At 49.4% G+C, this 12517-nt stretch overlaps 1 protein-coding gene across 1 annotated transcript; it reads right to left on the bottom strand.

Annotated features, from left to right (window-relative positions):
• Window positions 1-1191: 1191 nt before the first annotated feature.
• Window positions 1192-2768, bottom strand: rnf41 (ring finger protein 41). Its single transcript, XM_068751815.1, has 5 exons — window positions 2679-2768; window positions 2306-2577; window positions 1808-1943; window positions 1627-1730; window positions 1192-1546 (listed from the first exon to the last, which is right to left on the bottom strand). The coding sequence occupies exons 1-5, from the start codon at window positions 2766-2768 to the stop codon at window positions 1192-1194; spliced, it is 957 nt and encodes a 318-aa protein (XP_068607916.1).
• Between the last annotated feature and the right edge of the window lie 9749 nt (window positions 2769-12517).

The following is a 12517-nucleotide window of genomic DNA, read 5'->3' as shown; positions in this document are numbered from 1 at the left end:
GAGCACGGTGGGTGTCTGGGCTGCAGAGAAAACCAGCGAGTCAGAGTCGGAGTCGGAGTCCTTTAACGGCTCAACTTCCCTCTTCATAAATGCAGCCATAATCTCATCGAAACTTGAAGTTTTGTTTTATCCGACTTGTCCTTCGGATCAACAAACGCATCTCTGGTGACATGATGTGGAAAACTAAAGTACTGCACCCCCCCTCCTCATTAGAAGGCTAAACATCCAGTCTTACCTCCCCAATGAGCAAACATAGTTCTGGGATGAAGTCCGACGTGATTTTATTACTTTCTCGTCTGTACAACGCGGTAGAGAACAGACAACAAATAAAAAAACATCGACAGGGAGCACAATCGCCCGAATCCACCGGTTCACCCGCCGTCGCCGCCCTCGCGTGGGCGTCGACAGCCGGCAGAGGCGAACGCTGGAACTCGATAGTTTTACAATCTTCAAGCAACGTTTTTTTTCCGCAGACGAACGAGAAGATCCGTGTCTGCATCGCGACCAGAACCACCAGGACGTGTCCAGTAAAACTAATCCACTTCCGAGTCAACGCTCTGGACCGAACCGGGTCCGACATTCTGACTACGCTATATACACACACAAAAAAAAAAAAACGAGGCAAAAAATTTCAAAGCCACAGAAAAAAGAAAGGCAAATTTTTCCCACACGTTGATCTGAAACATCTTCAAGCCCGATTGTGTGAAAGGCAACAAAAATAAATTAAACAAATGGCACGGGAGGTTTAGATTATCTAAACGGATGAAACGCAACGTCCTGTGAAATATTCACAGGAAAAATATCAAACACGGAAGCGAAGCAGGCGGGGGAATTCCTGGAAGTCGACGTTCCCGGCAGACGGAAACACAAACACGTTAGTGTGAGGAATCAGAGAAGTACGTTTAGAATATTCAATATAGTATTTGTATTTACAGGCATTTATAGGTTTGGACATGAGCAGAACAATCAGATCATATAATGCAGCAAAAGTTGTAAACATCACGTCTCGCCTTCCCCTCAGATCTACCCAGAATACATCTGTCCTTCCTTTAAGGCGTCGGGAGCGAGCGCTAGAGCCCGCCTCTCACGTGACCTTATTTTAAACGAGCCGGATCCACACGGAAAGTTTCGCTCCGGCGACTCCCCCCCCCCCCCCCCCCCCCCCCTTGTTTTTTTTTGTCTTTGGGACGATTACAAGATCTCTTCCACTCCGTGCGCGAAGATCATGACGAGGCCGGGCTCCAGGATCATGTCCTCCCCCATGTGCTGGTTCTCGCACGCCATCACCACGACCGCTTGCTTGCCGGGGATGCGCTTGGCGACGTAGTTCTCGTAGTAGCGCCTGTTCATCTGCCGCGTCTCCAGCGTGGCCAGTCCCTGCGGCCAGTTGCGCTCGTGGGCGTTCTCGATCAGGTCGTTCACGATGGAGAGGGGGCAGCCGCTGTCGATGAGGGAGCGCTTGATGACCGCCTGGAGCACGGCGTCCGGGGTGGAGATCATGCCGCCCCAGCGCGTCACTCTGGCCGGCTGCATGGAGTTCACCCACCTGGAGAGGAGACGGAAGGGAAAGCCGTGAGGAAGAGCGGGAGCCGGCGGCGGCGCCGAAGGAGGACGACTTCCACTCACTCCAAGATCTCGTTGTACTCGATGCTCTCCTCCAGGTTCTGCAGGTTGGGGTTGGCGCTGCGGATCGCCCTCATGTAAGCCTTCAGGAGCTGAATGTCCCGTTTCTGGAACGGGAATTTACAACAATCAACTCCGTGGTCGGGCGTCGTTAAAAAGCGTCGGATGCGTCGTTCGTTCTCACTTGTTCCCCCAGCTGGTGTTTGTGCTCCGCCACCGTTCTCTCCAGCTCGGAAATCTTGCTCTGCTGCTGCTGGACGACGCTTCGCAAGTGTTTGATGCACTTGTGATTAGGCAGCTCGTCTTTGGGCATCTCAAGCCTGCGGGGGGGAGGGGGGGGGGGGGCAACACGAGGACGCGGAACAACGGCATCCGTCAGAAGTCGTTCTGGACGAGCGCCAGATTAGCTAAACGCGACTTTGGAGCTGCTTCCTAAAGCGAGAAACTCGGCGCGAACGCGGTTTAATGCGCGACCGAGTTGAGACGACTTCGTTTACACCAAACGGGCGATTCGGATTCCGCAGACGATCCTGACCCACGTTGACTCACAAAACGCACGTACAAGTGCGAGACGGCGCAAAATCAAGATGCGAGAAAAACCGACGACGCGTTGATATCAAAGGCAAGCAGGGAGTCGAAGGAAGCGCCCGCGCGCGTACACCTTCGATTCGTAGCCACTCACCCGCACCCGTCCTCGCAGTTGACGGGTCTTTTGGGGTTGTGCTCGCAGTCCTTGAGGTGGGACTGCAGCTGGTCCAGCCGCAGCGTGGCCGCGCAGCCGAAGCCGGCGTTGTCGCAGCCGATCTGGAGCTTGGACAGCATGTTGCGCATGATGCGGGGCACGGGCCGGAGGTGGGCCAGCGTCACCACCGTGCGATCCACGGGGCAGATCTGCTGCTGGGCGAACCACTGCGTGATGCAGGCGTTGCAGAAGGCGTGCTCGCAGTGCGGCGCCTGGAAGGGGGGGGGAAGCGGGTCAAAGCGGTCCCGGGAAAAGGGGGAAACATCTGATGCGGATTGAGAGAGAACCGTCCGGGGGGGGGGGGGGAACTCGCCTGCACCGGTTCCTCAAGCACCCCGCTGCATATGGGGCACAGCAGGTCTTCGTCCACTTCCCCCTGGAAGCGCGTAATGTCGTAGCCCATGGTGCATCACCGGCGCCCGCGACCTCCCGAGAGACGACCCAACGCGGTCGTCAGGCAGCCATCGCTGCAGACGGTTCACACGCGTACAAACGACGTTCCGCCCACCTCACTCGGGGAAAGGCCTCAAATGTTTCCATTCAGCGCCCGACGCCGTGATGAAGCGTCACACCGGTCAGGAACCATCGACGGAGGGGGAGAGAGAGAGAGGCCGACGCCCCCCTGCAAGGAAATAGATTATTATCATTCACACTGGTGATGTTTAGCTCAAGCTAAAAAAAAAGCTAATGTGTGTTCAATAAATTGCATTAATCATCGGTTCTCGGTAACATTCCCAACAAGATGAAGATTTCATCCAGAACTTGTATTTGTTGCATTTAACACATGGAAATCAAAGGACACAAAATGCCCTTCTGATATTGGTTCGATTATTAAATCAATAGAGAAGCCACGACTTCAGAAGTTTGATCACGTCACAGCTCCCACGACGTCCTTCATCCACGTCATCTATGGACATTTAAAATTAGCACCGGGTGATCTCGAACGAGGCAGGTTCGCGTCCCGTCGTCCCCTTTCGACGACTCCGGCGTGTCTTGCGAACAAGCTAATCCTCGGTGCTAACGTTAGCTACGTGTTTGATGTCATTTCGCGGTCAGCGTCGCGCCGGGAAGACGAGATCCGGGGGTTCAAAATCAGCTAAACACGAATAAATAACCCGATGCGTGACGTGACGTGACGTGACAGCGCGCCTCGCTTGTCGGTGAAGAAGCGCAGCTAACCCCGGCTAGCTACTGCTAACCAACTAGCACCGCTGGTTTTCCTCGGGCATTAGCCATGCAGCTAACCAAACACAACAGTCTGCGCGAACTAAACCAGCAAATTCTTCTTTACAGGCTTTTAAATAAATTCCAAATCAATGGATATACTTACTCGAACACGCAGTGAAACAAATCTTCGCTGCGATATTTGTGTATTTTCAGGCGTCCTCCTGGAAGTAGCAACTCGCTAGCCACGTCCTATGCTTCATCCTATACTTCTGTGACGTAGGTACGCAGGCGGCTGGATGCGTGATGACGTATGGGCAGGCGCTTTCGATTTCGATTGGACAGATGGGGATCTGGCTAATAATATTGATTTAGCAGTTTAGCTTCCGTTTCCAAATGTTAAATCGTGAGTTGCACAATCGATTACATCATTTCCGGTGAGTGAGGGTCGCCTCGAAAGTTATTTAAAACCAGATTGCAAAATTAAATAGCAATCAATAGCCTGATAGTTGGATCCTAATGAACATTTGAAATTATTTTAAGTTTTTAAAATAAAAACAATTATTCTGCCATATTTTATCAGCAGAGTTGGGAGAAGTTATTCGTTCTTTTTAAGTTATTTTCTTTGTGCAGAGGTATGAGCAAGGAAGAATCCGTTCCATCCAGATAATCCAGAACTTAGAGAAATAAAACCACGCAGAAGATATTTAGCAATAGCACTTTATTGAACACAAACAACCCTAAGCCACAATACTGAATGACAAGACCAATTGGCTGGCTGCAGCAACCATTTTATAAAATAGATTCAGGTTTAATGTCGCTAATTTGTTTATTCTCCTTCTTTTAACGTCAGAAAGACAGATGCAGGTTGTTCCAAAAACAGTGAATGATCTTTTACATATTTAACATTATCGTAACAAATTATCATTCACGTGTTCACACAGAGGAATAACAAGGCAAAGTGCTTTCAGGATTGCATTGTCGAAAAAACAAAACAGAGTAATGAATGGCTTGAGGTTCGGGTGAGACGGCGGGGGGTGAAGATGGATGGATGGGTAGGGTGGGGGACCCTGGTCGGGAAACCTCAAAACCGTTCACCTTGTCTTGTAGTCAAAATGAACGTAAAATGTCGGGGCAGCGCGGGGAACAGTCGCCTACTTTCAGTCAAATCCACCCCAGCTGCCGTCCCCGTGACGACCGGCGGTATCTTTACTACTGCAGGGTGACAACGGCCGACCGGGAGTGAAGCTGTAAACCTTGAAATAGCGTCTACTGGACAGAGAGGTACACGCTCAAAGGGCCGAAAGGCGTTAAAAGAAACTCCAGTGGCGTGGTTGTTCATTCTCCGGATGAATCCTTTGATCCATCGGCCACTGAATGTTAAAGGGGGGGTAGACTATCATCAGAATCTGCATCGTAACATTGTCTGGCTTCACATTCCAGTGGTATTTTGTTGTATAAATGCTTCTCATAAATATTTTTTTTTTTCTTCCAACGTCAAACAGACACACAGCACAACCAAGCACACTTTTTTTTTTTTATACATAACTACCATTTGCTTATGATAAACTGTTTTTCTGGACTCTTTTCTTTCTTTTTAAAGTCAGAGCAGGTGGAGAGACAAACGATACTCAAGGCTGCAAAACCAAGGAGGTAGGAGAAATGCTACTGAAAAAACAGCAAGTGATGCGAACGCAATCGTTTTACGGAAACGTTTTACGTTTGGCTCGACTCGTCGAGCCGACAGCTGCTGCGCCAGCCGCCGATCAGGGGAGCTGAATCGGGAGGCGTGTTCTTATTTAATTTGGTAAAATAACACGGGCGGGGGGGTTTCACTCTGCTGCCTTCCTGATGGCGTCGGAGGCAGGCTGGCGTAACAGCTGCGGCCGTAGAGCGAACCCAAGAAAACTCTGAAGCAAAAACGTTCCGACTCGTGTCTCAACCCTTTATTTTCTCAGACTTCTCGGCCGAATTCTAAATTCATTCCGTTGGTCCTGTCGTCATCACAGGTCGAGAAACCACGCTGCTGGTGATGGCACAGAATCCGTGACACACAGTAAGAGGAGTACATTTGCAGATCCGTAAATGAGGTAATCAGCATTAGGCTAAATAGGGAACCCTGTCGTGGACACAAACACCTACTTCATTCACCAGCAAAGCAAAGAGCCCCCCCCCCCGCCCCCGCCAAACAGAGGGGAAATTAAAACAACTTTGGAATGTCTAGTGGATGAGCCAACTTTTTAGTTTATTTATTTTTGTGAAGGTGCTCTGTGAATCTTTTTTGATTGTAACTCATCACATGCCCTGATTCGGAGCCCCCCCACCTCCTCGCGATGAGGGCTGGGGGGGGGGAGCATTTCCCTAGATAAGCCCCTCAAAGTAAAAAACAGGCAACCCGTTGTTTTTATTCCGCTTTTAATTAGCAATGAATTAAAGCTGCCCCAGCAGCGGATCAATGCCTGCTTCAAGTCTAGTCGTGAGAGGATTGTTAATAAGCTTGCGAGTTGAAATGAGGGTGGCGACGGCGACAGTGAAGCGTACTAAAAAAAAAAAAAAAAAAAAAAGCACTACGGAAAATATCACAGAACATGCAGTATACATCCTTTCCTACAGTAGGCTATTCCTAATAGCACATTCAAGGGGGCTCCGATTGGGCAGGCTCTGATATGGCTCCGTTTTAGAGTAAATTCGATAAGGTGCTCCGTCAGAACGTCGCCGCCTTATTTCACCTGCACAAATACTAAACGTCATTCAGCTCGACAGTAAAAACACCGGAGGGCGTTTACAACATTTGCTTTCCGTCGTATCACTAACCCCCCCCTGCCCTCCCACCACACACACACACACCCACCCAAAAGACGCATCCTCTGCTGGTGAAAACAAACGGCACTTTCGAGGGGAATGTTTCTCTAAAAACCACAAATCACAAGACCTCCAAGTAACAAATTGTGAAAACACACAGGCTATACAGTAGATATAAATCTCCAGAGTTTCTGAGCTGTACAGGCTTTAGGCTACACGCTGAAAAGGGAGCGACACGCAACAACCCTTAATGCTTAACAAGGAAAACAAATATAAGGCATTTCATATTTCCTTTTTATCCGCACACGTCACTGACAGCAGGTCTAAATATCTTTTTGGGGAGAAAACATTTCATTCGTGGAGGAGGAGGAGGAGGATGCATATACACATCTACACATGCAAATGAGCGCGTCCCGCCGGCTACAAAGCCAGAAGGCCGCTCTACAATACCATCAAAGCCCACACGGATGGAGAAAAGAAGCGCACCTACTAAAACCCGTCGGTCAACTTGTTGCACGTCGGCCCTTTTCTCCGAGCAGGCAGCTTTCAAGTCGGACGTCGATCACAGTTTTAAGAACAGTCCATTATAAGACGCCAGCTCATCCGGATGCAAACGAGGAATCCATTCGCTCCAGACGGGCGACTTTTGGTGTTAATGTGGGGCATTAAATATTTTTTTTATTTTTATTTTTTTCCAACTCAGGAAGCAATGACAAACAAAACATTATTGCACTTTTTGTCTTTTGTCTATTCAAATGAGGTCAGCTCGAGATAAGATGATGCATGCCTTAATGTCGCGGTAAAAACAAACAAACAGACGACTGTTACGCCACTTCTACTACGATCACACGCAGCTGCTACCGCGCAACCCTACCGGTCGCCAGGCGACCCTAAAGAACACCGAAACAAACTCTACAATCGATTTGCGACGCGGTCACGACAGCTCGACTAAAAGTTGATCTTGAACGAGGGCGCCGCTTCGGTTCGCGCCTCGGGTTTTCGTGTGGTGAAGTTTACAGATCGTCAATAACAGCCTAGGGTTTCAGAGGACCAATCAGGAGGAGGTCCGAGAGTCTACAGTTTCTGTGTTACCGACAATCACACCTCAGGAGTCCCGGCGTTCTCTTTCAGTCTATCGGCGCCTTCGAACCCCCCCCCCCCCCCCCGAGGCGCCTTCTTTGGATTTGTGCTTTCATACTATTGATCGCCACCTGTTCAAGCACCAGTAGTGTGCAATTGATCCGCCCAAAGGGAACTCTCGGGTCTCTGGAAGTGCGTCCTGACGTCCAGACGAACACACGGGTCGGGGGGGGGGGGGGGGTCCAGCCGTTTTTCTTCTCGTTTCGATCACCGGGTTGAAATGATGGCGCGCCGAGGGAACGAGTCTCTTTCCTGCGGTCGTGTACGTTCAGTGGAATCTCTTTTTCCCATCATAAGGCTTTAGGGAAATACAAATGGAAGACCGTACCTTTCGGCAGTAACGGATAAAAGGCACCACTGTGCTCAGTATTACACAGGTCTTATTGGGGGGGGGGGGGGGGGGGGGGGGGGGGCAACCACGTGTTCGACAGGGAAGGTGGTCAAACTAGCGTTAGCCATGCAGTCAAATTTTATTGTTTCGACTTTGAGGTAAAGTTTTATAGCTACCTCCCCCCCCCCCCCCCCCTCCCTCGATCCCTCGCCCTACACGACCTGCATCGGATGTCGACCGTCTCCGCCTCCACGCAGAGAGGCGTGGTTACTACGCTTGTCTGTCTGTCTTTCAAAAAGAGGACTCGTGCATGCGTCATCTTGAAAAGTCACTCGTGCACCACGACAACGGGGGAAAAAAACGAGACGAAAATCACAAGAGGACAAATGTCAGTGTGGTCGCACGAAACATCACTGATGAGGTAAAACTGCAGGTCCAATAAAAAGTACGCGGCGCAGCCGGCCAAAGGTAGAAACGTGAGGCGTCCGCCGAGTGGAGACGCCGGCGCAGACGCAGCGCGGATTTAGGCTGGTTTTTACGCAGAACTACCAGATTTGAACTCTTTGTTAGCATAGCTGTACAAGAACTCCCTTTGCCCATCACAACTCCTTGAGGTACACCACTTTACATCCCCAGCGTCCTTCGGCTCCGGATGACGGAGGAGCCAAGGCTGATTGTTTTAACGAGTGAATTCTGAATTCATTCATTCATTCACAGTGGCAAATTATGGCGACATCCCAACCTCTCGTGAACAATCTCGGCGCCATGGCAACCTCGAGCGACGCGCTACCACAACAACTGATCCGTGTGCTTCTCGAAGGAGTCGACTGTACAAGCGATGCTCGCCGATAGTTCTGCAGCGCTGCGGGTGGCGCTGCGGGTGGCGCTGCGGGCGGCGCCTTTCTTTTTCAGCTTTTAAGGCAAAAGGCTCAACAGTGGATCAGATGAATTGAAATTGGCCGTTTTCTTCACGTAAGAATCGAGACATCCGTTGAGGCAAATCAATCTCGACTATTTTTTTTTTGTCTTTCGGACATCAAAAGAAGAAAAAAAACAGAGATTCTTGGTAACACACATTATAAACCGTCTTGTTAAACACACACATCCTACGGGATCGCTTTGGCGAACATTAAAAAGGGACGAACTATAATCTCGGAAAGTGTCCTATTTACTCACCGCAAATCTGAAGAAAATAGTTACCTTTAAGTACCAACACCCCATGCAATCATTTAAATAGTTTTTAGACTAATATGTTCGGTTAAAATTCATGCAGCTACAAACAAACCTGTAATAATCCTGCCTACGTCTGAATGAAGTTACTGGCCGACTATGATTTATGTCTAAAGGCAAATAAAGGTTTCTATGGCACTAAATGGGCGTAGCTTAGGTGCATCTCAGTCAGATATCGGCTATGATATTGATCCGACCTTCTTGCGCCTCTTGTTTCTCTGCAGCATCTCAATGGAACGGATGAACAAGGATGGTTAAATTCATCGGGACGCTCGTCCTCCGTCGGCCTTGGAGGCGAACGCGGGCGATATTACACATCAGCAGGCCTAAACGCCAACGATAACGCCGAGGAGAACTAAACCTAGACTCTCGATGCAGGAAGAATACGACACGTGCTGAATAAAATGAATTCGGTTCTTACATGCTACCTGTAGAATGAAGAGCAGCGGTTAGAGTCGGGGACGAGGCCGATCGGCCGATCGTCCCGCTCGAAACCGACACATTCAGTCAGGAAAAGTCATGGCTCAGATTTGATGGTCAGACTGTAAACTGCTTTAACGTATGCATAAATCCACTGCTGCTTCTCAAAGCCCCCCCCCCCCCCCCACACACACACACACACCGCCCTGCCTGCCCGATGCATTTTGGCAGACAGGCCGTATATGCGGCCAAAAGTTACAACATCCAACCCGCATTTCAAACCTCCGTTGGCATTTATGCTATGATTTACAGATTTGGCCTAAATGGATGGCAGTGCAATATTTGTGCTGCACGCACGCACCACACACACACACACACACACACACACACACTATTGCTACAACTGACTGGCTCAATCGCTTTCCTGTCTGAAGCCAGATCGATTTGTAAATGCTCCTTTGATCAACCGTTACTCTTGTCAAAATTGTGATCTAGCTCCATGTGCAATCGCTCCGTTATACACATGACCAAAAAAAAACAAACGTACTGGGGAACAACAAAAAGGATCCGGTTGTACGGTTGCCGGGGCGACGGCTCCATTTACTGGCCGGTTAACGACATCAGAGGAGAGAGAGGGGGAAAAAAAAAAAGATAAAAGAACAATCCCTGCCCAAACAAACGGCGACATTTGAAGCAGGCCGTCCGAGGTGTCGGGTCAACGGACTGCGCTAACCGGTCCCCTTCAATGGAGAAACACACACACACACAAGAAGAAAAGCCAGAGGGCAGTGCACATCATTTAAAAGCATCTCCAGACACAGTGTGTGTGTGTTTTTTTTTAAACAATGCATTGTTAGCGTACAATTCCGTTGCTCGCGTTTCGCACCGCTTCCTTCCTGTATCCAGCAGCAACACACACGAATGTAAACGCAACGACACACATTAACAGCTGCGCCATTTTGCACACTTAGAACCTGAACGTACTAAAGTGCGTGCTTGACTATCTAATTAAGTGCTGTTGGATTCGGGTTAAAAAGGAATGAGGGCGTCGAACATCCCATTGAAAATGTAGACGCACTCGTCCTGCTGAGATCTGATTGGGTTTCATAAGCTCCGCCTCCGCCTGCTTCAACGCAGATCCTGAGATTACAATTCATTATGTACCTATCCCGCATTTTTTATAATAATAATGATAAAAACAGTAATAGCAAGGAATAATAATACAGCTGTTCTAATCGAGCAAGAGGAACTAAGGCTGGGGGGGGGGGGGGGGGGGGTCGCCAATTAGTTAGATTTCATTTCAGTCGGTTCCGGAAGTGGATTGAAAATCCCAGCTCTATAAAAACATCCTGCGCTGAACTGGGCCTTAAATGAATCAAGAAGGTTACAGGGGGACTGAACACCTTCTAGGTCCTCGTCTCTCGTCTCTCGTCCACCTCCGGCGGGACACGAAACCGTCCGACTCGGCGTAACCGAACAAACGAAAAGGAGAGGCAAAGCGATAACGACTAAAAGTCACAAACAGCTCTAGTGTCCGATACAATCGTCTTATTATGCTTCGTACCAGAAATGGGATGAGCAGACGACCAAATGACCCCCCCCCCCCCCCAAAAAGCACATATTTGGATTTCCGCTGTTCCTGAAATCTCAACAGGTATTGGCCCAAGCAAAGATCCCGCCCCAGTCTCTCTTAGCCCTAGTTTGCTTTTAGAAGGGATATCAACGCCCCCGATCAATGATTAAAAAATTAATTAAATAAAAAGTCGGGACACACGAAGAAAAGGCCGGCAGGAAAATGTATCCCGACTGGGATTTGGAGTTCAGGATCTCAGGGCTAATCGCGATCCCGCGTTCTGCAGCCCAAACGGACATGATCGCATGTTTCGGAAGGCATGAGTCAAAAATAAAAAGGCATTTCATGAGACGCCGTAAAGGCGGTCCAGCGCAGTCGCGTTGACACGGACAGCGAAGCGCCCGGCGGGCGGAGCCATTCGTCGAGTCTTCATCGTGACAGAATGCAAACGAAAAAGAAGGAAAGAACGTTCAAACACGTTCCAGGGAAACAAAAGCCCTTTGTGACAGTGATTGTCTATTCAATAACAAAGAAACCTGCCCCCCCCCCCCCCCCAAAAAAAAAAGAAATAGCATAAACGGTCTTTCTGGATCTGCTGGATTCGATCCGAGTCGACCAGCGGAGAAGTTGAGATTCGAGCCGCCGCGTCGTCTTAATACTAGTGAAATACTCCTAACAGAAATGTGGGCGCTCTCTTTCAATAATTAGGTCAATGTTTTCCCCCCCTAAAATAAAAAATAAACAATAAACACTGTTAAAAAGAGATGGGAAATCAATTGAAATGGCTTGTTCATTTATGTGCTCAGATATGACGTTTTAATGAGGTGCTGTTGGCAGATATTACTTAGTAAAGCCTTCATCTAGAATTAAGCAAGGCCTCAGTCAGTCGCTGTCCTAAAGCGGTTCTCCAGTCCTACAGAGAGAACGCTCGGCTAAAAGGGTTCTCCAGCCCGACAGAGAGAGAACGTTCGGCTAAAGCGGTTCTCCAGTCCTACAGAGAGAACGCTCGGCTAAAAGGGTTCTCCAGCCCGACAGAGAGAGGAACGCTCGGCTAAAAAGGGTTCTCCAGTCCTACAGAGAGAGAACGCTCGGCTAAAAGGGTTCTCCAGTCCTACAGAGAGAGAACGCTCGGCTAAAAGGGTTCTCCAGCCCGACAGAGAGAGAACGCTCGGCTAAAAGGGTTCTCCAACCCGACAGAGAGGGAGAGACGCTCGGCTAAAGCGGTTCTCCAGTCCGACAGAGAGAACGCTCGGCTAAAAGGGTTCTCCAGTCCTACAGGAGAGAGAACGCTCGGCTAAAAGGGTTCTCCAGCCCGACAGAACGCTCGGTTAAAGCGGTTCTCCAGCCCGACAGAGAGAGAACGCTCGGCTAAAGCGGTTCTCCAGCCCGACAGAGAGAGAACGCTCGGTTAAAGCGGTTCTCCAGCCCGACAGAGAGAGAACGTTCGACTAAAGTGGTTCTCCAGTCCTACAGAGAGAACGCTCGGCCTCCG

The sequence above is a fragment of the Brachionichthys hirsutus genome, chromosome 2 (genome assembly GCF_040956055.1).
Source record: "Brachionichthys hirsutus isolate HB-005 chromosome 2, CSIRO-AGI_Bhir_v1, whole genome shotgun sequence".
Classification (NCBI taxonomy): domain Eukaryota; kingdom Metazoa; phylum Chordata; class Actinopteri; order Lophiiformes; family Brachionichthyidae; genus Brachionichthys; species Brachionichthys hirsutus.
The sequence above is the reverse complement of the archived record's forward strand: the minus strand, read 5'-3'. Positions and strand labels throughout refer to the sequence as shown.